The sequence below is a fragment of the Phaenicophaeus curvirostris genome, chromosome 11, assembly GCF_032191515.1.
Source record: "Phaenicophaeus curvirostris isolate KB17595 chromosome 11, BPBGC_Pcur_1.0, whole genome shotgun sequence".
In the NCBI taxonomy this organism is placed as follows: domain Eukaryota; kingdom Metazoa; phylum Chordata; class Aves; order Cuculiformes; family Cuculidae; genus Phaenicophaeus; species Phaenicophaeus curvirostris.
Window position 1 is genome coordinate 14,251,093 of NC_091402.1, and position 26,139 is coordinate 14,277,231.

The 26,139-nt window shown below is 42.8% G+C and overlaps 3 protein-coding genes across 5 annotated transcripts in view; 1 reads left to right on the plus strand and 2 right to left on the minus strand.

Annotated features, from left to right (window-relative positions):
• Positions 1–205: 205 nt before the first annotated feature.
• RPL32 (ribosomal protein L32) lies at positions 206–3,046 on the minus strand. Its single transcript, XM_069866098.1, has 4 exons — positions 2,911–3,046; positions 1,468–1,568; positions 1,050–1,231; positions 206–381 (listed from the first exon to the last, which is right to left on the minus strand). Exons 2-4 carry the CDS (start codon positions 1,561–1,563, stop codon positions 252–254), a joined length of 408 nt encoding a protein of 135 aa, XP_069722199.1. The 5' UTR covers positions 1,564–1,568; positions 2,911–3,046; the 3' UTR covers positions 206–251.
• A 3,255-nt stretch (positions 3,047–6,301) lies between these two features.
• Positions 6,302–11,003, minus strand: MBD4 (methyl-CpG binding domain 4, DNA glycosylase). Of its 2 annotated transcripts, XM_069865805.1 has the most exons (7): positions 10,971–11,003; positions 9,919–10,691; positions 9,183–9,257; positions 8,428–8,562; positions 8,048–8,197; positions 7,296–7,399; positions 6,302–6,568 (listed from the first exon to the last, which is right to left on the minus strand). In XM_069865805.1, the coding sequence occupies exons 1-7, from the start codon at positions 10,982–10,984 to the stop codon at positions 6,491–6,493; spliced, it is 1,329 nt and encodes a 442-aa protein (XP_069721906.1). In that variant the 5' UTR covers positions 10,985–11,003; the 3' UTR covers positions 6,302–6,490. The 2 variants fall into 2 exon arrangements, with proteins under 2 accessions (XP_069721906.1, XP_069721904.1); XM_069865803.1 differs by lacking the exon at positions 10,971–11,003 and having other exon boundaries at positions 9,826–10,350.
• A 180-nt stretch (positions 11,004–11,183) lies between these two features.
• IFT122 (intraflagellar transport 122) overlaps positions 11,184–26,139 on the plus strand; it is a 32,224-nt gene continuing 17,268 nt past the window's right edge. For both annotated transcript variants that reach the window (XR_011338217.1, XM_069866034.1), the window contains exons 1-15: positions 11,184–11,254; positions 11,833–11,899; positions 12,903–12,987; positions 13,819–13,897; positions 14,678–14,754; positions 15,189–15,255; positions 16,144–16,290; positions 17,621–17,696; positions 18,215–18,406; positions 19,093–19,231; positions 19,886–20,088; positions 20,555–20,692; positions 21,437–21,601; positions 22,462–22,659; positions 24,283–24,423. Coding sequence is in view for 1 of the 2 variants with exons in the window: in XM_069866034.1 (XP_069722135.1) it covers positions 11,214–11,254; positions 11,833–11,899; positions 12,903–12,987; positions 13,819–13,897; positions 14,678–14,754; positions 15,189–15,255; positions 16,144–16,290; positions 17,621–17,696; positions 18,215–18,406; positions 19,093–19,231; positions 19,886–20,088; positions 20,555–20,692; positions 21,437–21,601; positions 22,462–22,659; positions 24,283–24,423 (1,815 nt within the window). In the remaining variant the exon portion in view is untranslated. The remainder of the gene's footprint in view (positions 11,255–11,832; positions 11,900–12,902; positions 12,988–13,818; positions 13,898–14,677; positions 14,755–15,188; positions 15,256–16,143; positions 16,291–17,620; positions 17,697–18,214; positions 18,407–19,092; positions 19,232–19,885; positions 20,089–20,554; positions 20,693–21,436; positions 21,602–22,461; positions 22,660–24,282; positions 24,424–26,139) is intronic.

Sequence of the window (26,139 nt, forward strand, 5' to 3'; positions counted from 1 at the left end):
GCTGTCACTCACAGTGGCACTGCAACTGACACCCACAAGCAAGACTGCTGCTGCCGTGTCCACCCTCAGACAGCTGAGCACACAGAGCAGCAGCACAGAAGCCGTACCACCACCTGCCAAACCCCAGCTGCAGGCAGCTGCCCCACCTGCACACCAGCACCAAGCCAAAGTCCTTTTCCCTTTGGCCATTCAAAACATCCACCAGTTTGTTTATACACTTTATTAAATACATCTCTGATGTAGAAGCCAGTTTATTCATTCTCCTCGCTGCGCAATCTGGCATTGGGATTGGTGATCTTGATGGCGAGCTGAGCAGCTCTCTCCACAATTATCTTCCGGTTCTTAGAAGACACATTGTGAGCAATCTCTGCGCAGTATGACCTGTCAAAAACAGACTGTGTGTCAGGCTCCAACAAGCAGAGAAGACAAAACACTCCAGAGCCATCCCACCAGCAGTGCTCAGATGCAGCCGAGCATGGAAGCATCACTACACAGCAGCAGAACCACACACCTCCCTCCCGTCACTAAACCTGGCCTGTTCTGGCCTCTGGAACGGCTCAACCCTTCTACTTACTTTCTTGCAAACAATGAGTTGGCAAGAAGCAGCTTTTAGCAGTCTTAATTATTACTCATTACTTTGTTGTGCTACAAGTAGATTCAGCCCTGCATCTGAACAGGTATGAACCCACAGTTCTGACTGCTGTTTTATCCAATTTGTGTAGGTATGGTGCTTTTTACCACCACTACAATGTTGTGTTTCTGCTGAAGGTAACAGTTTGCTGGCCCTGAGACACCCTCTGTGCTTTCCCCATCAGTGGCTTTGCCACAGATCACCTTTGGCAGCACAGCAGCACTATAGAAACCTTTGCATTCTTAAAAGCAAGAACTTCCCTTGTCTCCTGTCTACATTTCACCCTGACTGCGCTGCCTTTTCACCTTCCAGTGCAGTGCCGTTAGGGAACAGGCCACACACAGCCCCAGCGCAGGTGGCAGAGCTGCCAGCGACAGCTCCGTATAAGGCAGGGAGCACATAGGCTCTGCAGACTTACTTGTTGCTCATCATGAGCACCTCCAGCTCTTTGACATTGTGCACCAGGAACTTCCTGAACCCCGTGGGCAGCATGTGCTTTGTCTTCTTATTGCTGCCATAGCCGATGTTGGGCATCAGGATCTGACCCTTGAACCGCCGACGAACTCTGTTATCAATACCTCTCGGTTTACGCCAGTTGCGCTGAAGAAACACAGAAAACATTTAGGAGTTACAAAACAAGATCACTTTGAAAGTGCCTGGCTCACAATAAAAGCTCCCACCAAAACCACTGTCCAAAACGATCTGCCATGCCAGGTGCAGCATGGCCTGCTGTTTCACACTTGACCCTTTACGCTTTACTCCATCATCAACCCTAAAGGCAACCATGCCTAGCTGTCCCAGAATTCATTTTGTAATGAACTTCCAGCGACTCTTACCTTGATCTTGACATAGCGATCAGACTGATGGCGGATGAACTTCTTAGTTCTCTTCTTGACGATTTTAGGTTTCACAAGAGGTCTGAGGGCAGGCATCGTGTCTAAGGGGAACAGAACTGGTGTAAGAAGGGAACGCCGACACAGAAGCAATGTGTAATTCAGCTTAAAGCACGTGTAGCAGACTATCTTCCGCTCACTGGCCACTCTGGAGACTAGTGAGGGAATGGGTATTCATCTGCAGTGTCTCTCCCTCCCGCCTCCGAAGCTGGAAGAGCACTGAAACTCTCCAGATGCGATCCTGGGAGGTGATGCCTTGCTCAGACAGCTTCCACACCACGTTTGCAAGCATTACATTTCCCACCCATTCTTCCCCTGCCCCAAGAGCTCACCAGCCCTTCCAATTCTCAAAATACAGGATTTGGCAGCACAGATGAATTGTAAGCAAGCTCCAGACTCATCTAATGCAAAACTCCTGTGGAGGTTTTGTGCAAAAAACCTGCAACCGCCTCTGGTTAGTGCGCGCCCCCACCCGGTGCAGCCCCCTCTGCACTAATACTAAAAGCTCTCCAAGATTCATTTTGGAGTCTTAGAAAGCAAGCATCCTTTATCAGGCCTTGGCAACATGAAGGGAGTGATCTCCATCAATCGTGTGTAATGAGACAACAGCTATTATAGAATATATTTCCCACTTACATGCACAGGTATAAATTTCCCCCAAAATCTTATGCATATTCTATTACTTTCCAAGGACTCCATTTAACGTTGTTATAACTTCACAACAGTCAAATCTCTTGCTAACTTGGAGCTGGCTCCAGCTCTGCCTGACCTTGCATTTGAGATAGGAAAGGGCTGCAAACAGAGGCGATTACAGAAGACGACACATCTGTTCAGCACAGATGACACTGAACACAAGGCGTTATCATAGGAATACGTTATAGGAATGGTTGGACTCGATGACCCGGTGGGTCTTTTCCAGCCTGATGATTTTATGATCATCTCCAAAGAATGAACCGTGCCTGGAAAAACGCTGATTGAAAGAAACCACGCCACCAGAGGAACATTCTGTTTACCTTTCAAAAACACAGTTACTTAGGTAAGCTTAACTCTACATCAGCTTAAATCACAGAATCACTAGGTTGGAAAAGACCCACTGGATCATCGAGTCCAACCATAATCAAACCGTTCCCCATTTTCTAACAGTGAATCCTTCTTGTTTCGAGCTCATTCCCTCCGGTTCAACGTCGCTGGAAACGAAACGCCCAGCACGATCGCCCCGAACGCCGCATCCCCGGCGCGGCCGAGACGGCTCGGCGCGGGCTCAGCGCCGGCCCCGCGGGTGGGAGCGGAGGACGGAGCCCCCGGGAGAGCGGGCGGCGGAACGGAGCGGGGCTAGCCCACCCCCGGGACGCGGATGGCGGGGGATGGAGGCGGATGGCGACTCACCGGCTGCGCGATGGCGCCCGCCGCGCCAGGCCCCGCCGGAAGAGAGAGAGGGGGCGCCGCGCGCGGGGGATTATGGGATACGCGACAGGTCCTGCCAGGGCCCGGCCGCGCCGCCGCCGAGCGAGCACCGCGCCCTCGAGAGGCACCGAGCCGCCGCCGAGAAATGCCGATAAAGCGGGATCTTTCAGGCGGGGCTGTTCCGAGAGAGAGAGGAACGGTGCTTCCCCTACGCTTCGAGCTGCGCGGTTTTTACGAAGCTGCCAGGACCTGCCCGGCGCCTCTCCCGCCGGTGCCGCTGCGCGCGGGGGCGCCCCCTGGCGGGAGGAGGAGCGCCCCGCCCGCCGCCAGCTCAGCGGCGTCCCGAGGGGGGTCAGGGGGGTGCTTAATGGCTGTAAAGGGGAGAGGGGCAGGTTTAGACTAGACATGAGGAGGAATTTCTTCACCGTGAGGGTGGTGAGGCACCGGCACGGGGAAGCTGTGGCTGCCCCAGCCCTGGAGGCGTTCAAGGCCAGGCTGGATGGGGCTTTGATCGCCCTGATCCAGTGGGAGGTGCCCCTGGCTGATGGGCTTTAAGGTCCCTTCCAACACAAACCATTCCAGGATTCTGTGAACCCTTCCCTACTGCTGCTGGCCACACCGTTGTACTTCAAAAAGCGCCCCATAAAGTTGTAATCTAACCCTTTAATTCTGGCTTGTATCAGCCACTCATGGCCAGCAGGAGCAGGGAAGGGGTCGTCCTGCTGTCCTCGAAGATGGTGAGGCTGCACCTCGAATCTTGTGTTCAGTTTTGGGCCCCTCGCTACAAGAACGACATTGAGGGGGCTGGAGAGCATCCAGGGGAAGCATCCAGAGAAGGGGAATGGGGCTGGTGAAGGCTGCAGTCAAGGAACCTCACAACCGCTAATTTTGGGCTGAGGTGCAGGCAGTCATCTTGGATTTGTCAGTTTTTCATGTACCTGGAAAGAACAAAATTAATGGAGGCTGAGGACAGGTGACTTTCTTCCCTTCCAGAAAGGTGTCAAAGGCTGCGCTGCAGCCCCCAGGGTGGTCGCTGTGTTTGGTTCTGGGCCCCTCGCTGCAAGAAAGGGCACAACAACCCTGTGCAGTGCTACACACTAGGAGAAGTCTGTCTAGAAAGCTGCCTGGAGGAGAGGGACCTGGGGGTGTTGGTTGACAGCGACTGAACATGAGCCAGCAGTGGCCCAGGTGGCCAAGAAGGCCAATGGCATCTTGGCTTGGATCAGAAACGGCATGACCAGCAGGTCCAGGGAGGTTCTTCTCCCTCTGTACTCGGCACTGGTGAGACCGCTCCTCGAATCCTGTGTTCAGTTCTGGGCCCCTCACCGCAAGAAGGATGTTGAGGCTCTGGAGTGAGTCCAGAGAAGAGCAACAAAGCTGGTGAAGGGGCTGGAGAACAGGCCTTATGAGGAATGGCTGAGAGAGCTGGGGGTGTTTAGCCTGGAGAAGAGGAGGCTGAGGGAAGACCTCATTGCTCTCTACAACTACCTGAAAGGAGATTGTGGTGAGGTGGGTACTGGTCTCTTCTCCCAAGTAACAAGTGATAGGATGAGAGGAAACAGACTCAAGTTGTGCTGGGGTGGTTTAGACTAGATATTAGGAAACATTTCTTCATGGAAGGGGTTGTTAGGCACTGGCACAGGCTGCTCAGGGAAGTGGTGGAGTCACCATCCCTGGAAGTATTTAAAAGATGGGTAGATATGGCGCTTAGGGCCGTGGTTTAGTGGTGCCTCGGCAGTGTTGGGGTTTCAGTTGGACTCGAAGATCCTAATGGCCTTTTCCAACCTAAAGTATTCTGTGATTCTTTTCTATGATCCCTGGAGCAGCTGCAGTCGCGGGCCAAGGCTCCCCAGGACAAGCCCGTCCTCAGTGTCAGGGAGCCTGAACTCACTGCTTTACTTCTCACCTGAGACTGAGTGGAGGCTCCATGATACTGGGCTGAGGACACAGCCCGAGCCCTGTGAGGTGTCTGCACCCAGGCTGCTGCATGATGGAGCCGCTGGTGCTGTTGCTGGAGGACAGAGCAGGAGCCCAGCAGTGAGCACTGAGCAGGGTCTTCCTTCTGCCACCTGTGCCCCACACACACTATAACTAACTTAAACTTGTGCTTGGCTTATGCTCAGGGAGCCAAAACACCTGGACTGTTACTGGACGAGCAGTGGAGCTCCCAGTTGAGAAGTGTATTTTGTTGCTTGTTCAGCTCCTCCAATTTTTATCTGAACATACAGTTTGATAGCTTCGTTATCAGCACCAGCAGGGCCCACATCCCATGAGGCGACTGATGGATCACAAAGCTGCGTTCACATCTCGCATGGATGAGGGAACAACTGCAGAAGAAATGGATCCTTTGAATGCAGCATCTCTGTAGGGTGAGCACCCTCCCTCCCCAGCATCAGCTGTGGTCAGGGCTGTAGAGGCCGGGACAGGCGGGCTTGGTTGCACAGACGCAGGTGAACAACAGGCCTGCCCTGCCATGCTCAATTTCAGGTAGGTAAAGTTACTTGTCATTTGACTTGCTGACATGCGCAAACCTCTTTTGTATTTTATTCCTTTGAAACTGCCTTAAAAAAAAAAAAAGAGATAGTAATATGCTTTACATAAGTAAAATTCTGGGCAGTTTCACTGCTCCTCCTATGGATGGCAAAAATGAGACTGACAAGAATCAGTTTCCAGGCTCTGTGAAGCTCTGCCAGACCTGTGCCCTTTCTGATAATTTCAGAATTAGAGTTACAAATGGTTTTGTTTGAACAGACTAAGCTGATGATTCCCCACTGTTTCCTCAATGGCATATTCAACATGCCAATTGCTAAAACTGGGCTGCCAAATGACCTTTTTGAAGCAAATTTTAATCCAGTTTTCCTTGTTAGATCCAAATATTTGCTGCATAAAATGGGTATGTCTGCCGTTATCATACATTATTTACATTTGAAATGCCAGCTTGCAAAGCTGTCTTAAGTCGTAATACATTGCCCATCACCGCAATATCTAAACACTTTTTAACTGAGATAACAAGGAAATTTGTGCTTTACTTTGCTATATTTTTTCCCCTCTAAAAGTTTCTCCACCAATGCAAAAAGTTTGTATTGTTCAATTTTTGGAAGGGAAAGCTCTCTACTGCTTTGGCAACCCTGGTCTGGTAGGAGGAAAGTGGGATCATGCTATTTGCCTCTGAGCACCTATTCTTACACTCCTCTGGCATTCAGGATCAACTGAGAACAAAGACATTACTTCTTAAAAAGGTGTCCCAATCATTTAAGACCTGAACAGAGATTTTGTTTTCAAAGTGCTTTTTTTTCCCAGAAAGCAATAAATAGCACTAAACAGCATCTAGCAGATGCAGGAAGGTAGCTGTGGTCAAAAGCAAAGCCACGAATGAAGAGACGCTACAAAAACTGGGATGCATTTATTAAAAAATACAGAGACTTTAAACATTTTATTGCAACAATGATCTGTTCAGGGTGTGTCACGCAGACATTTAAATGACGAACTTGCTGTAGGGACACCCACTGCACAGTGAGTGAGTGGGCAAGCACTGAGGGACGCGGGATGCCCACGACATGGCTCAGTCCAAGCTCAGCCTCTCCCGGTTCTCCCAGAGCCATGTGTGGTACACGTTTAACTTGTGGTCCTGTGGCTGCACCTGAAACACAGCAAAAGTGTTCAACGATTACTAAAATATGTTCTCTTACAATACCTATTTTGATAGGAACAACACCTATTTTAATAGGAATGGTTGGACTCGATGATCCAGTGGATCTCTTCCAACCTGGTCATTCTATGATTCTATGATTCTATACCTCACTGTTTTTGATGCATTTCCCAGCTCAGGACCCCTCTGTACCTTGCAGGGGGCAGTGAAACGCTGTGCTGTGGCAGAACCACAGAATGCAGTGCTTGCTTGGCCCTGAAACCACCCACTCCTTCGTGAATTGGGAACGGGGTCCTATGCTAGAGAGAAAAATGGTCGTCGTGGCCATCTGCCACAAGAGGACCTCAGCAGAGCTGAGGCCCCACCAACACAGGTCTTGGAGGGATACCAGGATCAGGGTGGCAGGAAATATAGGGAACCCAGTTTTTAATGGAAGCAGGAAAGAGACGCTCACCCTCACATCAGGGGAATAAGAAAAAGAACACAGCAAAAATGGAAAATTACAGAAGAAAGTCAAGGTGACACAAGTCGTCGTTTACAGATTCAGACTTGTAAAAGGTACATATTCTGTGAATTCTACCTATTGAAGATGTAAAAACTGCTTATTTTTACATCCAAGGGAGTCCACAGGAACAAGCCTAACAACATTAAAGGACAGAGCCCTGCTGCTGGCATTGCACTGTGGACCGAGCCCTTGCAGCACAGTCACACCACCCACCTCCTTCCATTCGTTGACACAGAAGATTCTGTAGGAGTCATTCCCGTACTTCCCGATGCCGTGCAGCTCAATGGGGTACTTCCACCGCTTGCTCAGGTACTCATCTGCAAAGTCCAGTCACGGATTTCACTGCCTGCAGGCAGGCAGGTTGCAGAAAGCAACTCTGAACAAAATCCTGATTTTCTGCTGTTGTAACACATCTCCATTTTGGAACATTTTAAATGAAAACCACAATTTTTAGCTATTTCCTGGAGAAAGCAGGCAATGAATCCCTATGGTGGATATCTTAAAGACCTTTTAAACATATCACTGAAGGTTAGTTTTAATTAAATCTCTCTCCTCTGAACACACAGAGGAATACTTTTATTCTAAGTATAGAAAAGATCAGAATTATAGAGGAATTCCAGCTGGAAGGGGCTCTTGGAGGTCACCTGATGCAAAGCAGAGCAGAGCCCAATGCTGCAAAAGACTAATGCAGTCTTGCAGACATTCGTATCTTTTTTCCACTCAAAGAAGTCTCCCAAAGGTCTCTTGCAGAATTCGTTATGTATATATTGTGTATATTATTTCATTTTCACTTAAGACAACAGGATGAACAGCTTTTCATATATAAGACCAACACATCCCAAAGTTGTATAAAATAAAACATGAACAAACAGAAGAGAAAGTCCCAGAGCACTGTTTGAAAACAGCACTGCCTGCCCTGCTTGTATAGTTTAGACCATTCCACAGACACGTTGAGGAAAACCTACCTGAGAACCTGATGATAGTTTTTGCTCTGAGTTCGTAGAGGCCGAGAGGTTTGAGCAGCTCTGACATTTCTTTCCAGTCTGCAGTCCTGGTTATTTCAGGAGAAGGATACTTCTTGAGGAACTCCCAGAGCACAGGAATTGCCATTTTACCTAGTGAAAGAAATCACAATGAACAGAAGACTGTGTTGGGAATTACCTTTTTTATTATATATGCAGGCTTTTTCTGAAGCAAGAGTTACAAAGTAAAGATTTTTTTTTTACACTGATACATATTAATGTACATTTACTCTTTCATTAACACCATGAAAAACGGCAGCTGTTCTTACCCTATAACACCACTCCAACATTTACACAACATAAAACTGTATTACTCTATTTACCTGAAGTTTTATTGAGAAATATAGTTGCAATGAGAAGTTTCCATGGATCATGGAAAAGTGTTTCTTGGATCAAATTAAAAGGAGAACGTGGAGGTGTCCATTTTCTGAAGGCCTTCCTTCTAGGTGGGCTGGGAGCTGTACACAGAGGCAACACAGAAATATTTATTACACAGTATAGGATGGATTTACTTATTTAAATGAAAATAATTTAAAAAAATGGAGCGAAGACCTTTTGAAGCAGATTCATCTGTAGATGGAGCAATGGCAATTCACGCAGCAATTTTACAGAACCACAAGGGACTACGCGCCCCTGGCACAGACTGCAGCAAGAGTCACAGCTATCAGGGTTTGCCCACATTCCAAGTTACATCTGTTTTCTGAGGAGAGGCCCTCCCCAGCTACCCTCACGCCTCTGAGTAGGTACAGAGCAGCAGGCACTGGGTATGGAGTTTCCCTGACAGGGGAAAACACCTCAGCCGTCTGAACAGACCTCTCTCAAAGCCCATTCACCCCATCACCTCACAGCTGCCAAAAGAGCTACTGAGGCATTTGATAACAGACTTAACAGTTGATTGCAAGCCACCGAGGTTCAAACGGGACAAGATCTGTGCTAGTGCAGTAAGCCGAGCTCTCTGATGCCACCCAAGCATGGGCAGCCTAAAACCAGAGTTTCCATAACATCACTTGATCGTCAGCAATCCTATTGCTGTCTCTTTTCCATAAAGAATTATTATTTCCATAAAGAATTATTATACCTTCTCTACTATATTTACTTGAAAAATACGGACTTGTTTTCCTCCTGTCCACTTGTGTTCGTGTGATAGACTCTTCTGTAAAGAAACAATACTTTAGCATTAAAAAGAAAAAAAGCAAGTATTTTGCTGTCACATTGCATACATCCTTTACACTTTATGTTGTGGTGGAAAAGCAAGGGTTTTTTTTAAGTGCACAGAACATAAATGTCCTTTAGATCCACTCCAGTACTCCTCTGTGTTTCAACTCTATGAAAATTCTTCAGAAGACAATCTGTTACTTTGCCACAGTCTAAGGAAATGGGTTCAAACAACAACAGAGGATTAAATGTTGTCCACATACTCTAGCAGGTGAAACAAGCTAAAATTAGCATTTTTTATGAATCAAACTGACTGACTGTGCAACAACGTTAAGAGAGTTAGTGTAGTGAAGGTAATGTACACGATTATACTATCCAATACGGCTGAAGAAATCAATAAAGTTCCAGTTGTGAACGAATCTGCATTAAGTTAAATTCTGTTGGATAAAGAAATGAGACAGTCAGATGTCAAAGCAGCCTGATCTGAAACGGAATGCTTTACTCTTACAGTTAGGAGAACGCCCCACAGAACATGAGGATAATTCTGCTCAAAACCACACAAATACCTGGTAGCGTTTTAACTGCTGTGAAGCTTTTCTTCTCACACGGGTGCAAGACATTTGCTTTTGTTTCAGTGTCAGGTTTAAAATCCTGGTTACCTGGATTCCCTTGGTCTGTCCCTTTCCCTATTTCCAATCCATTAGTTTTCTCCTCAGATTCTGCAGAAGATGCATCACTAGAACCTTTCTGCACACAATCCTCCTTTGGTTGGCTCTCCAGCTCCCTTTGCGAGCGAGTTGTCACTGACCGTAGCTGTGTGCCTGACCGTGACCTGGAAACTCTTAACAGAGTTTTTCCTGAATCCATAGGGTCTGCATTCTGATCGCCTACACCCTGGCGATCGCCGTCACGCCTCTCTGCCTTTCTACAGAATTTCTTGTTTTGCATGCACTCAGTTTCCTCTTTGTTACAGGCTCTTCTCCGCCTCTTGTTTTGGGTGCTATCTCGACTCCTCTTTTCTGAGCTCCTTCCAGTTTTTTTATTCTGAGCATTTTTCCCACCGCGCCCCTTTTCTTTGGTTCTCGGACAGTCCTCTGGTTTTATGCCTTCCACGATCACATCCTTGCTTTCCGGAGCGGATCTAACACCCTCTGGCTGTTCACTTCCAGTCTGTACGTGTCCAATTCTGTCCTCTTCACTGTTTTGTACGCTGAGGCCTTGCGCTCGGCTGTGCCCATTCGCATTCCCTGAAGCACCTCTCGCAGCTTTTGGGCTGCATCTTTTTGCCCTGGAGCGGGTAACCCTTGGGCAAGGAGCTGTGGCATCAACACCTTCTGCTCTTGCTGCGACATCAACACCTTCTGCTTTTAGCGTCGTCTCCCCAGTTTTCCGAAAATACTCTGCAAGCGCCTTTTTCGATCTCAGCTTGTTTCTTGCAGGAAAGAAACAAAGAAAGAAAAGTAAATGAGCGATGACTGCTTCGTCCTCTCGCTCTTCCCTTCAGAAACTGCTCCAAAACCTCAAACTCCCGCTTCCAAAGCGGCTTGAAAAGCCACAGGCGACAGAAGCACCGGACACGGTGACGTCGCGGCAAGTTTCTGTGTCGTGACCCAAAGGGTTTTTACACAGAGAGCGTTCTCCTCCCCTCCCCGCGGCGGAGAGCCCTGCGCTTCGTGCCCTCCCGGCTCGTTCCCGTCTCACCGCCACCCACCCTCCCGCCGCCATCGCGCGAGGCGGGGGAGCCCGCGGTCACGTGACTCTCCTCCGCCCCGGGCGCCTCGGTCACCGCCGCTCGCCGGGGCGCGCGCTGCAGTCACGTGACGGGTCATGTGCCGGCGCGGGAGCCCGTGCGCATGCGCGTTGCCCCTGGTAGCGCGGCGGGAGGCTACGAGGCGGAGGCGGGAGGAGGAGGAGGAGGAGGAGGGGGTCGGGGTCGCCAGGCCCGGCCTGGGGGATGCGGGCCGTGCTCACCTGGCGCGATAAGGCCGAGCAGTGGTGAGCGGCCGGGAGGGAAACGGGGAGGCAGCGGGGACCCGGCTGAGGCAGCGGGGACCCGGCTGAGCGTGGGTTGTGACGGCGCTGGAACCATAAGCCTCCTCCTGACACGGTTCTGGGCCGCCTCATTTATCGCCTAAAGGGTTGGAGGTGGTGCCCGCTGAGGTCCTGCCTCCTCTTGGTTGATGCTGGTGACCCGCTATGGCAAAGCCTTTCCGGGGGTTGTTTTTTCTCGCTTCCCTTTACGTTTAGCCCAAGGCCAGCTACCTGCCTGCATCTGTGTTTGTGTGGTTCTGCCTCCAAGGGGACCGCTGCAGGCTTCTTCCCAGCCAGCCCTCCGTGTGTGTTCATGGATGGAGCCTGGATGGTGGCCACAGCTTGGGCTTCGTCCTCACTGCAGGGAAACAGTTGGGGGGGTTCTTTCTGTTCGGGGAAATTCTGAGGAATCGGAGATACTCTGAAGTATGCAATTAAGAGGTTTTATTATGTAGCATCTTTGATGTTAAAGGAAATACATTTTCTGCCTACTAATATTGACTTTTCATGGCATTTTTGGTTTGTTTGTTTGTTTGTTTTAGTATTTATGATCTTGCTTTCAAACCGGATGGGACTCAGTTGATAATTGCTGCTGGAAATAGACTGCTGGTAGGGAAACTTCTTTTCATCTTGCGCTTACAGCTGCATGATTCCTTTCACATTAGCTTCTGAATGTAACCTATGAAAAATCCTTTTATCTCTACCAGTCCAGCCTCATATCTACATACATATTAATGCAGGCTAACTGTAAAGTGGTTTGAAGCTTTTTAATTTTTCTTACTAAGTTTTAGGCTCCATTTCCAAAAGTAATGAGATTTAAGGTACTTGCGTCATCTCATCCTCTTTCATTTCACCCAGTGGTTTCAAATCCACTAACCTGCATCCAAATTTACCACAATGGCACGATTATACAAGTACTGCATTGCTACAAGTTTCCTGAAAATCTCTGTGAAAGGGGGAAAGAAACTCAAATTCATGTCCCTGCTTTGTGAGAAGCTTCAAGTAGAGTTGTTTTTTGAGTTCCCTGGGTCTGGTTGCCTGCTCATCCATCAGCAAGAGCAGCTCAGGACCACACTTCTCCCTGTCTCCTGTGAAGCTTTCAAATGGGGGAAGTGTAGGAACTGCAGGAATAGATGGATGGCAAGATTATAGAGATGTAGTTCAGAACTGCAGGAATAGATGGATGGCAAGATTACAGAGATGTAGTTCAGAACTGCAGGACAGCAGGCTTTGTTATTTTCAGTGCTTTCAGAATGGTATATTTAGTGAGGGGCTTTTCCAGTAATTTATGTTTAAAGATATAGCGTGGGGGAAAGACGTAAAACAAACTGGGCAAATGAGCTGTTTGGAAATTTCTTTTGTGCATGTAGTTTTCTGATACTGAGTCTTCTTTCCTTCCAAGACGTATTGTATTAAGGAAAGCTGCTACTTCTACCCTTTAAGGTGTTCTGTCTTGCATGAACTATATGATATGCAAAAAAAGCAAACGCAAAGAGAAGTGTATAATTTTGTTTATCTTCAGTAATTTTATATACTGTTCCTCACTGGAAGATTTTTATGTATGTTTTCTTTCTCTGTATGTTTGTTTTTTGTTTTCCCCCTGTTTAAATAGGTATATGATACTTCTGATGGAACCTTAATTCAGCCTTTGAAAGGACACAAAGACACTGTATACTGTGTGGCTTATGCTAAAGATGGTAAATATCACTTTGTTGAGCTTTGTTAATCTGATTTGTAAAGTGCCCATCTTCCATTTTTACTGCCAGTTGTTAATTAGAGAAATCAGAGTGATTCCAGTATTTTGCATGTGTGTGAGTGCTGGTGTTTTGTCTTTTACTCGAGAGCTTGAACTGCAGTACAAACACTATGTACAGAAATACCATACTTTTACATGAAAGGCTACCTGTTAATCCAAGAATTGTAGTCCCCGCTTCCCCTCGTCTCGTGCTTCAGTGACCATTAAGTTTGTATTTGTGGGGTAATGTCAGAAGAAAGCTTAGCCCAGAGATCTGCCTTTCTAGTAACTCTGCCTGCCTCTGATTTTTTTTCCCATGCCGCCTCTATCCCAAAGCTTCCCAATCTTCTTATCCTTCGTGCATCACCATGCTTACTACTGGCTCTATTCTGCTTCCAGTTCTTTCATTGTCTCTGTTTCTCATTTGTGTGGACTGTGTCGGGACTTAAAGGGCTTACTCTCAGATACTGCTGTTTAAGTTAGAGGTGATACCTGTACAAATGTACCGCTTTTCGCTTGACATCGTTAACACAAATCTCCTACCTATGACTGACAGTATGGACTGGCTACCTGCTTGCGTCTCTGGGCTTTAATGAGATGCTCTTTGTAGGAATAAGAAAATCATTGGAATTTCACATAGTTGGAGAAGTGCAGTCAGATCAAGACACTTACAGTATTAGGCCATTTATTAAGCCTTGTCAAGTTCAAGAACTTACTGCTCTTTCTCTGATTGAGTATTTGGAGTTAAAGTGATTCTTGTATGTGTGGGATTTAAATTACATTTAATTCCTAGGCAAACGTTTCGCATCTGGCTCTGCTGATAAAAGTGTGATAATTTGGACTTCAAAGTTAGAAGGAATTCTGAAATACACGTAAGTGATGCCTTTCAGTTCTGTGCTTCTGAAAAGCAGACTTTGATTATGCCCTTCTGCTGTCAGAGTATGTGCCGTTAGATTTGGAAGAAGGTTGACTGAGGTCAGAGAAAATGCTGGTGAGTGGGTAATAGAGGGAAGAGGGGAAAGAACAATTGAAGCGTCTGAGTGGGTCAGCAAAGCAATTAAATGCATGCAAGAGAGTGGGAAGTCTAGATAAATCTGCATTTAGAGGGCTAGCAGAGAACTGGTGAAACAGTCTAGATTCAAATAAAATTAAACAGAATATGACTCATCCTGTATCATAACAAAATTAATATAATTCTGGTTCAAAGACCAAATTAAAGATAAGGTTTGGTACTTTTGTTGTATTTCCATCTTCTGGGTTTGTTTTTGTCATCCTTCTTAAGTGATATCTTCTAAGTCTGTTTTTGAATATGTGTGTGTCTGTTAGTATGCACCAGGTTGCGTACTACTACGAGCATACACAAGCATACTTGGTTTAGCATTTGGATATAACCTTTAATTGTATTTCACAAGCCACCACCAATGGATATTCTTAGCTAATCTTGATGAAATACAGTAAATCCTGCCACTTAGAGACAATTTTTTAAGGTTTGTTAATGATTTAGTCTACGGTAATTGCAGATTAATTTGATGTAGTATAAACTGATCAAATTATTTCTGGCATCTGGCAAACCTTTTGGCTATCTTGCTGAAAGTCAGGAAAGGGGGCATTTAAGACTGATTTATTGAAATATGATTGTAACTTCCTTCTAGGCATAATGACTCTATACAGTGCCTTTCGTACAATCCTCTTACTCATCAGTTGGCATCCTGCTCTTCCAATGATTTTGGTATGTCTTCTTCCTCTAAGTTTTCAATTAATTCAGTAAATTTTATTAAAATTGTATATCTAAGCTAAGTACAGATAGGTACAGTTCTTTATATCCAGAAAATAAGAGATGCAAAGCTACCTAATGTTAAGTAACATTAGATACTTAAATAACTTAAACTCATTTGGAAAGGACTATGTGGTGAGGTGCCACAGCATAAAGTGTACTACTTTGTTACTATGATTTTTGCAGAGACACCTTCTATGGTATTTAGATGGATTTTTTTTTCTCCTGTTTATTGGTAAATAATATGTATTTAAATGTCCTTGTAGTAGTAGATGAGACTTTGATCCGTCAGAAGCCCCAGCTGAGTTTTCTAACAATATTAGGTTCTAATCTGAGCACCAATAATGTTTACTTGTAATATACTTAACTTTTTGTTTGCTTTGATTAAGGCTTGTGGTCTCCTGAACAGAAGTCAGTCACTAAACATAAAACTAGCAGTAAGATTACTTGCTGTAGGTAAGTTTTAAGGATTACCTACGTCATTTAAGTTAGTTTCAATACAAACAATTCAAAATAATATGCAAGCTATAATTAAATGTTAAAGTGAAATGATTCTGTATATGCAGAGATGGTACCTAGTAGTATGAGATAGACCTTCTTACCATCATGTGCTTTATGCTGCTTTGCCATTCTCATCATTAAAATACCTGAGTAGCATTTGTAATGCTCTGGTAGGGATATGACTAATATTTATCCAAGATCATTTGTTCATTCTTGTGTAGTCTTCTCAGAGAGAGGTGCAATAATGATAAAATGAAGTTAGAGGAACAGCCCTACAAACAAAAGGGATAGTTATTTTTCATCTCCTGTATTGCTGATATTTTCATTAGAAGGAGGTATTACCCATATGGGGAACCTGAAGTGAAGGGTACATATAGTTTGTGTAAAGTCATCCATCTAACTACAGTGGAGACAAGAATAGAAACCACGTCTCTGATGCAAGAAGTCTGTCCTGCATCATGCAGTTTTATCTGATCAGTGTTTTAAGCGTGGCTTTTAAAACAGTCTGGTGTAGTGCCAACACTGTCATCCCCAAAAACGTATCTGTTATATAGAACTTGTTATAGAAGTGTTGCAAGCAGATGATAGCTTTAAATTATTTTTTTATGTCAACATTTTTTTATTTCTATCTATATTATAAAATGTTCTTGCTGTAGTGCATGCCGTTGCCATAAACGTGGATTTAGATGCATAAACAAACTGTAGGATTACTGGCTACCTCCCAGAACTCCCTCTTCAAAGTATATTTCGATCTATCATCCCTGTTTGAGTATGCTGTGCTATCCTACCTCCCTGCTGCTTGTTTTTAGTAGCTTGCTTTTCAGTATGTGTGTGTTTTATCAGCTGGACAAATGATGGCCAGTACCTTGCCTTGGGGATGTTCAACGGCATTGTCAGCATAAGGAATAAAAATGGTGACGAGAAAGTTAAAATAGAGCGTACAGGGGGTGCTTCATCTCCAATATGGTCAATTTGTTGGAATCCATCCAGGTGAGTAATTTTAGTCTTCCTTTTTTTTTTCATGCTAAATAGATAATCCTTGGCTTGTTGATTGCAGAAAGGCTTGACTTTTATCCCTGCTGAAACAGATTAATGCCATGTACATTACCTTTTTTAAGTGATTACATATTGGAGTTTTGGCTTTGCTGCCAATCTTTAATTGAATGGAGAAACTGTGAACAAGTTCCACTTAGATCTGAAGAACATTTCTTTTGTGTTTGTGTGGAGGTTTTCTTTGGAGGGGAGGGGAAAGGTAGGATGAGTATCTGTTTATACTGGAGGAGAGAGAGGGGAGCTGTTTTTCCGCTTCAATTCAGAGGGAATATTGTCCCAGATATGTGAATAAATGATTGCTATTGCAGTAGGTGGGACAAGTTTTGGACTAGAGCAGATGAAAAGGAGGAGTCAGTTTGCAGAAATTTAAAGGAGATACCAGTGCTGGAATCTGTGCCTGGCAGTAGGCAGAAAGAGGGAAAAGACTGTAATGAAGAAGAGATGGATTTTGACTTGTGAGTGAAACTTCAAAGGAACTTAAGTATATTATCTAGACCAGTAATTTACAAAAAGGACCAAGGGCAGAGAGTATTATGCTGGGTACAAAATCAGACCTTAAAAAATTAGGAAAGTCTAGATTAACAGTTGCTGGTATCTGTCTGTTGTGAGGTGTGTGATAGCATCTTGCTTTTCTCCACAAGTATATGAATCGTACATTGATCAAAGGGAGGGTGCTTACTAAACAATTAGTTTTTCATTACGGTCTTTTGTCTGATTCCTTTCTGTTCGGTTCAAGAAACTGCAGGTGGTGACTGTCATGTTTGGCTCCAAGCTGAACAGATCATGTCAGAATACCAAAGTTAACAAATTTGAGACCTGAAGCCTTTCCTCGGTCTGCTGCTGGTCTCACAAGAACAGATTTCTTTTTTCCTGCCATACACTGATCATTGTAGTTCACTCTTGTTCAGCTGTATTGACCCTGGTGTTACGGTGGCTTTGTACTACTGTAGCTAAGATCAGAATCTGGGCCCAGCAGCTTCATCCGTTTAGGGGACCATTAGCTTCACTGTACCCACTGCTTATCTAGCTGTATGTGAAGTCATACATCAAACTTTGCAGTTATTCCTGTAACGAAGAATGATTTTTCTTTTGTGTCCCCAAGCTGTCTTACTCAGCTTTAAGTGGCCAGATATCTGCTGTGCTTTCAGTTTGTGTTTTTTTGAAGAGTAATATGAGGTATATTCTTCTGTGCTATTACTTGGTTCTATTGCTCCAAGAAATTTATTAATAGATCTCTGTAGAATTACTATTTTTTTTGTTTTGTTAGAGATGAACGCAATGATACTTTAGCTGTGGCAGACTGGGGTCAGAAACTTTCCTTTTACCAGCTTAGTGGCAAACAGGTATGTTTTAGGAAGCGCACTCAAGAGTGGCAGGTCATTTCTGGTTCTGCTTTGTGTCTCGTATTCAAAGTGTTTGCATTCTAGTGTTTTGTTAGCTGCATTAAATGTTTTCTGGTTTTGCAACCTTTTATGAATCTGGTTTTTTTTTAACCATCTTTTCCATCAGTTCTTGTTTCTCCTGTGGCAACTCAGCCACTGTCTTACAACTGTTAAAGCCCTTACAATTTGCTGACTTTTATGATATGCTTTGCTGGTCTGTAGAAGACATCTCTATATTTGTTTCAACCATTTAAAGGGGGATTTGTGAGTTGCTTGCATTCTGAATAGACTGGTTTGGGACTAGAGGGATACTTGGAATGTATTTTAGAACTGGCTTTGAGAATCAAAGTCAGTGTTTCTAGGATTTTGAAAGTTATGCAGGGCTGGAGGGATGAGAGTGGTATCTGATGGCACTTACTGCCTTGGGAAAACATGAAATGATCGTTTTGTTAATTTGTTTTTTTCCTTTTCCCTCGTAGATTGGGAAGGATAGAGTGCTCAATTTTGATCCTTGCTGTGTTAGCTATTTTACGAAAGGAGAGTATATTTTACTGGGAGGTTCAGATAAACAAGTTTCCCTCTTCACGAAGGATGGTGTGCGTCTTGGGACCATAGGAGAGCAAAGCAGTTGGGTGTGGACATGCAAAGTTAAGCCAGACTCCAACTATGTGGTGAGTAGGAACATTTTTCTGATGTTTTCGGAGGCAATTTATCATAGAAGTTAAAACCATAAATTTCAAACTCACTTGCTTAATCTAGGCTTCTTACTGAGGCCGCAGAACCTAAGCAGTGTCTAGTGAGGTCCCAGAACTACCACCAAAATTGAAAATATCCTGCAGAAGTAAAAATTGAGCTGCAGGAAGGCTGTAAATCAGCATTTGTTGAATTTTGATTAAAAAAAGAGGAGGGAAAAGTAGAGAAAAGGGCAGCTAATAACTTCTGGGTTGATCCAATCTTATTCCATGATGGGAAGAAAATGTTCAGATCTGTTGTGAGTTTCTAGTGTACACGTAGTGGAAAATGCCTGCATGTCATCAGTTAGCCCTAAATTCTTCACTCTGTGTCACTGTACAAATGTGAAGAGATATAGAGCACATATAAAAACAAACACCCTACTCCTCTCTCCCCTCCCGTAACAGGTTAAAATAAAACCTCAAGCACCCAACACAGCGCTCTACGTGGTATGAATCAGTCCTCATTTTGCATTGCACTTTTACCACTGTTGAGGTACAAGTAGGCTGTAATTAGCATTCCTTGCCCAGGAAAAGGAGTGTAATGTTAGTACAAATATTTCACATTTTGCCAATTCTCACCTTCGTGTACCACTTAACTAAAATTATTTTCTTTTTGTATTCAGGCAGTAGGATGCCAAGATGGAACAATATCCTTTTATCAGTTGATTTTCAGCACTGTTCATGGTCTTTATAAAGATCGATATGCTTACAGAGACAGCATGACTGATGTTATTGTCCAGCACCTCATCACGGAACAAAAGGGTAATTTCACGCTTGTGATCAGGCCAAAGCTTCACAGTCTTTCTGGTGTTTGTTGTGTTTTTTGTTTGTGGGGGGATTTTTTGGGTTTTTTTTGGTTTTTTTTTTTAATTAATATCTGTTAGAACACTGGGCATAAGTGCTGCATGTACTAGACAGACTGTTGTCACTTTGACAGTAAAACTGGAGAATACTACTTGCAGGATGAAAGTGTAAACTTGGATTCTGGAGGATCAGCGCTGACAAGCTTAATGAAAGATGTGGGGATTTGAAAGGGCGTTGGGAGGGGCAGAGGCTTTTAAGATAAGGTTTTAATCTCTGCAAATGAGATAAAAATACTGTTCATCATATTTAGCTTTTTTTTTTTCTTACTTGCAGCCTTGAGGTTTTGTGCTGATTTTGTTTCTTTGCATCCACTGGCTTTTTTATGGCAAGGAATTGCTACACCATGTGTTGTTGACAAATAATAGAGTGTGATAAATTGTGATGGGGATAGTAGATTACATAGATGCAGAATGACAAACATATCTGAGCAGGAATCTGCTTTTAATTTTGGAGGTGCTTTAGAAAGATTCAAATTTAATGATTCCGATTTTTGTTTACAATTTTTTTTATGTCAACCTATACTGTATTGGTTTTGTGTTTCTTTCTCTCTAGTTAGAATAAAAGGAAGAGAGCTTGTAAAGAAAATTGCGATCTACAAAAACAGATTAGCAATCCAGATGCCAGAGAAAATCTTAATTTATGAGTTATACTCAGATGATTCTTCAGATATGTATTATCGGGTGAAGGAAAAGATAGTAAAAAAATTTGAATGCAACCTGCTGGTTGTATGTTCAGAACACATTATTTTATGCCAGGTATGTGCCTTAAAATTTAAAGTACCCTTGGGGTGTGTTCAGACTTTAAGCTAGCTGTCCAAATAGCTGGTAGGAAAAAATTTTGCTGTATAATCTATTACAGTTTTTCTTCAAGGTACTAGCGTGTAATGCTGTTGAAATGTGCAGTGCTGATGTACTTCTAAGCAATAGCCGTGGCGTGCCACAGGTGCTCTGTTTCAGTAAAACAGTCTCTGTAGTGAATTTGATAAAGTAGCACATAATCCAGGAGAAATTGGAGTGGGTGTGTTTTACTAGAAGAAGGTGGAGGTGGAGGTTGTTTGTTTGTTTGTTCATAGCATTGGAAAACCATGAAGAATTCACCCTGTTAAACGGGCTGTTTGACTTTATGATTTTTTGAATGTAAAAAATGATGTACTAGTGTACACAGAGCACATCAAAGACATAGCAGTTTTATCTTTGCGCCCATACTTTATTGTGTCCCTAGGAGAAAAGATTACAGTGCCTCTCATTTCATGGTGTTAAAGAACGAGAATGGCTGATGGAATCTCTTATTCGTTATATTAAAGTAATTGGAGGACCTCCAGGAAGAGAAGGCCTCTTAGTTGGTCTGAAGAATGGTCAGGTAACAGATTGTGTGTGGTATGTGTCTCTTCGCTGCAAATAAAATCTGCTTTATGCTCTTAAGGGGAGACTTTAGGAGCAGCATGCTTTTCTACAGCCTAGAATCTCATGTGACAGTCGCATCTTGTGATTTAAACCTAATGACTTGGATCTTTCACGTTCTCTGGCTGTAAAATTCTTACAAACATGTTTAACTTCAGGAAAAGTCCGTAAGTTGTGAGAAACAACTGACAAAAATAGAGATCTTCGCGAATTGAGAGAATGTTTGTCCTTAATGGGAGTTGGTTGTATCCTGACGACCACTTATGAAGGTGTGGATGTTCTAGAGGTGAAATTGCTGTTTATTTTATGGCCCTGTTAGCAGCTGAAAGTTTCAAACTGGCACCCAGAGTTTTTGATACAGAAAACAGGAACAGGGAGGAAGTTCAGATCTTGTCTTCTGTATCTACGCTGTATATTCCTGTAGTATGTTAATGCAATTATTTAACTAGTGGAGCATTAAAAAGTCCAGGATGTATAGCACATATTTTATTTGTGTAGGCTTGCAACCTAGAGTGTATTGTGGAAGTGAGTCTTTTCAAGAAACCTCAAAGGGAAAGCATTCCCTTAATTTTAATACACAGTTTCTCTGAAAAAAAAAGTGCAGTTGGATGCTTTAAACAGCATTACAGTTTGTACCTGCTATACTATTTCTAGTTTTAGGAATAAGAATGTATGGACTGACTTTGGTTTCAAATATATCTAGATTCTGAAGATATTTGTTGATAATGCCTTCGCAATTGTCCTGCTGAAGCAATCCACAGCTGTGCGCTGTCTGGATATGAGTGCATCCCGAAACAAGCTGGCAGTGGTTGATGAAAACGATACCTGCCTAGTATATGATATTCATACCAAAGAACTGTTGTTTCAGGTAAAAATTCAAAGTGTTTGGTTTGGTTTTGTCTTTTTTTTTTTTCTTTTTAAATTAAAAAACAAAAAGGGGTGGAGCGCACAGGGAGTGATTTGGATCACAGAACATCCCGAAAGTGCTGCTGTGCAGAAATTCATACAACTGTCATTTAAGCCGTTAATCACATTTGTAGACTATGATCTATTTCTCTATCAAAATTACCCTTTAGAGATGGTAGTTAAGGAATTAGAAGACAGGAGATATATGTGAGCAACAGCTGAATAAAGAGCGTTTAAACATGTGACCTTTTCAGATTAATTTAGAGCTCTGTCCGGTTCTCTTTGAAACATTACAGTTAATGAGCGTTTTGGTTCTATCATTAGTACGAACAGAATTAAAGCACAAACCTTTGTTCATTGTGTGTTCCAAGACTATAAAATGAGTAATGATAATTCTCTCTTCAGTGGCAGCTTAGCAGTCACTCATTAATGTTGATGAAATCTTTTTAGAGGACAGTGGGCAGAATGTATGAAGTGCTACAAAGATGGGATCTGTAATTTTTTCTTTGTAATGGGCAGAGAAATGTTCAGTTAAATGTGCTATATAAATCTGTTATTGTGGAACTTAATATTATGTTCTACAGCCTCATAGTACAGATAAAAATACAAAACAAAGGAAACAGCTGTTTATTAAAATGTAAAATATTTCCCTCTAAATCTGTTTAGAAATGTACTAGGCTTTAGAATATTACAAATGTAATTAAGTGTGTGTGTATACATGTAGGCTATACTAGGTCATATATTCTAGCTGAAGGACGCATATTTCTTAGGGAAGAAGATGGGGTTGGAACTGTTGTAATCATTGGTTATTTTGTTTGTTAGGAACCCAATGCTAACAGCGTGGCTTGGAATACACAGTGTGAGGATATGCTTTGCTTTTCTGGAGGGGGTTACCTCAATATCAAAGCTAGTAACTTCCCTGTCCATCGGCAAAAACTTCAAGGCTTTGTTGTGGGTTACAACGGCTCCAAGATCTTCTGTCTTCATGTTTTTTCTATGTCAGCTGTTGAAGTTCCGCAGGTAATCCTTTAATCTCATTAAGTGTTTCATTACATTTCATAAACATCAGTGTTTAAGAAGTGAAGGAACTTTTCTGAGATTTACTCATATTCTGTTACCAAAATAATTGCAGTTCATGCTTTCTTCATTGTTTTCTGAGTTATATCACATTATCTGTTTTATTTTTATTTGTCATTAATTAAGCTAACTTCCTTTTTGCTATTGTTTTTTCTACTTGCCAATGCACATAATCTAGAAGCAAAGATGAGGACAGGGTGCAGGTGTTACCTCTTCCTGTGTTTTTACTATAGTCTCTCTACAGTTTCTCAGGCTGTAGTTTTATTTTTCTGATGAGTACATCCATTACTGCCCTATTTTTGCTTCCTATATATGTGTTTAGGCACTGTTTAAGCTGGATATTTTGGTCTGAATGTATACCACGCGTATAGTCTTTATATTGTAAATTTAGAGCTCTCTTTTAACAAAATGCTATTTTCTGCACTGTGGGACACAATGGAGGAGTCTAAAAGAGTCCAGGAAACAAAACAAAAAACGGAAAAGGGGCAGGGGGTGGGAAGGATTCTGACTTATGCACCCAGACGTGGGTAGGATTTAATACTGAGTCAATGAAGAAGGTATTAAGTGCCATGTGCTTTTATTAACTAATTGATACCTGTGTTACAGACCCCTGTCTGTTCATCTGAAGCATTATATCAATCCCTAATTAGGCTCTGGGTTGTCCAGTGTTGTTGGCAGCCATGAAGTCGATCAAGCCTAGCACACTCTGTCTAGCTTGGATGTGCTGTAAGCACCAGTGTGGCACAAAGCTATTGTGAAGTATCACAGAGGCAGCTTTTTCAAAGCTGTGCTATTGCAGGGAGGGAATTCCAAAAATTATACAATTTTCAGGTAAATTGATAAAAATAACGGAAATTAATCTGTACAGTGTCTTTGGTTGCGAACCTAGAGTTAAAGGTAGTTTAGCTGCAGTGCTCCCTGTTTGTTCAAAGGCTTCAAGCTGTAGCTGCTGATCCTGAGCCTTAGTGTACCTATATCAGTTTGCAGTTGATAGTTTCCCTCTTTAGTTCTCATTTAGGGCAGAACCTTGAGGTCCGTATCTTTTGAGTTTCATAGCTGCAACACTGGTAAAACAGCTCTGTCATCAGAGTTGGTACAGAAGGGTTACTTCCTCAGGATACCTCTTCCTGTTGTGTCTGAATATTTCCAGGGATACTTCCCACCAGGCTGTTGTGCCACTTGTCATGCTTTTAGCCTTTCAGAACAAACTGCCCACTCAGTTGCTCTGCTTCCATGGTATTTAAATAAAACCCAAACCTTATTACATAGTATTTAGCGTGTGCAGTGCTCAGAAGATCTTGCATTAACTTCTTCCTAATGCACAAGGAACTAAAGATTTCAGGATTGAGTTTGGAATATCACTAACCCAGCTTGTCTAAAGGTACAATAATAATCACCCCAGCATGTTGTTCTGTCTGTTATACAAAAAGCATACATTTATTCTCTGTGGAGTTTGTGATGGTTGATAGGAGTATTTCTCCCCTTGCCCCCCCATGTACGTAGAGAATTTCACTAATAGCGCAGTATTATGTTTTCTAATACATTATTTTCAATGGGAATCCTTAGTCTGCACCCATGTATCAGTATCTGGAACGAAAAATGTTTAAAGAAGCTTATCAAATTGCGTGCTTAGGAGTAACTGATACCGACTGGAAAGAATTGGCCATGGAAGCCTTAGAAGGTCTGGAGTTTGAAACTGCTAAAAAGGTAAAACAGATATTTACTTAATTAGCAGGCAGCTTGTTTTATATTTTTCATGTATGTATAGTGTGTGTATAATGTATGTTTTACAGCTTGAGTCCATAGTGGTCCTGGGTTACTGTATTGCTTGTCTTCAGTGTATGTATGTTATTCCAAATACCAAAGAAAACAATAAATTTGATTTCATTTTAAAACCTCATTACGAGATACTCAAGATCTCGTAATGAGGTTTTAAAATGAAATCAAATTTATTCCTCTAGATAAATGCCATGTTCTAAATCCAAGGGTTAAATACAAAGAAAATGGTTTCTTTCATCTGTTGGAAAATGCGTTAATGAATTTGAAGGAAGAACTAGAAGGTTGTTCAATGGTGCTGCTGACCACCGGGTGGCAGCAAAGAATGCCTTAGCTGACTTCCCCGCCCTTCCCCAACGCTGCAAACTTCCTCTTGTTTTTCCCTAAGCGTTTACTGTAGCCTCAGTTCAAATGTGAAGGTTTCATACTCTGTTATTTACACACTAATATTCTTTGAAGGCAGTGATGGTGGGGTGTCACCATTTTAGTAATTTTCTCTCTGGAATGCCTTGGTTTGGGGAGTGGTCTTTTAACAGGCAAATCCTGAAGAACAGTTTTTCTCTGGCATAAAATACTTCCCTGTTTTCTTTCACCATCTTTTCTTGAATGACGGAGGGCAGACTGAGTTCAGTGCCATGAATATTGTATGAAAGACAAAACATTCTAAAAATATGCAGGGAATGGCCTGAAATGATAGGCATCTTTTAATAACATATTTTTTTTTAGGAAATGAAATGCTTTATTTTTCTTTTTTATTAAGTGGAAGCATCAGAATAATTCCAGTTTCATAGATGGTTTTATGCAAATAGATATTCTTAAAAAGAAGTTTTCAGTGCCTCCTTGGAATTTTAAAGTAGTGCCCTCTTAGAATTAGAGCGGATTAACTTGAACAAAAGCAGCTTCTTGACATTAAAGGCTCTCATAGTTCCTAGTCCGATCTGGTGTAAGCAGAATATTCTGTGCCCTCTTAAGCATTACTTCGGTTAGAAGTCTTGAACGTGCAGTCTAAAGAGTTAAATTTCTATTTTTTGATGCATGTCAAGAATAAGTGCTAAGCTGCTGTAACTTGCACGTGACTTTGCCACTTGAGACTTTGGGTTGCACATTTATCTCCATTTGCAAAAGATTTTACACTGTCTTGCAGTACTTTTATCTTACTGTCTTCTTACTTCCTGTCCTCTCCCTGAGTTACTTCCCTACTGAATTTTCAGATTGGTATAAAAGCTATAAGCACATGCCATATGCTTTGGCAATGTGATCAGTTGTGCGTTCTACCTTATAATACTTTCCTTAAATTTCCTTGTCTTTAACATGGCTCACATCAAAATGGAAAAGCTGTAAAACAGCCAGAATATAAGTATGTAATGTTTTAAATGGCATTGTATTTTTCTGGGGGGACTAACATGGTTACCTACTAGTCTCTGCCTTTGCTCTTTATTTTCAATGAGAAGCTGTTGAGATTGTAGACCTGTCTTATTTACTGTAATGCCTCAGGGGACCCAGTTGTAGTCAGAGCCCATCAGGCTAAGGACTACCCAAACTACAGCATATTTCTGTCTGTCCTGTTTGCATGAAGACTACTTAATTTATGTGTAACAACATTCTGTTGATTTTCTTCTGGCTTTTCAAAGTAATTTTTTTATTTAT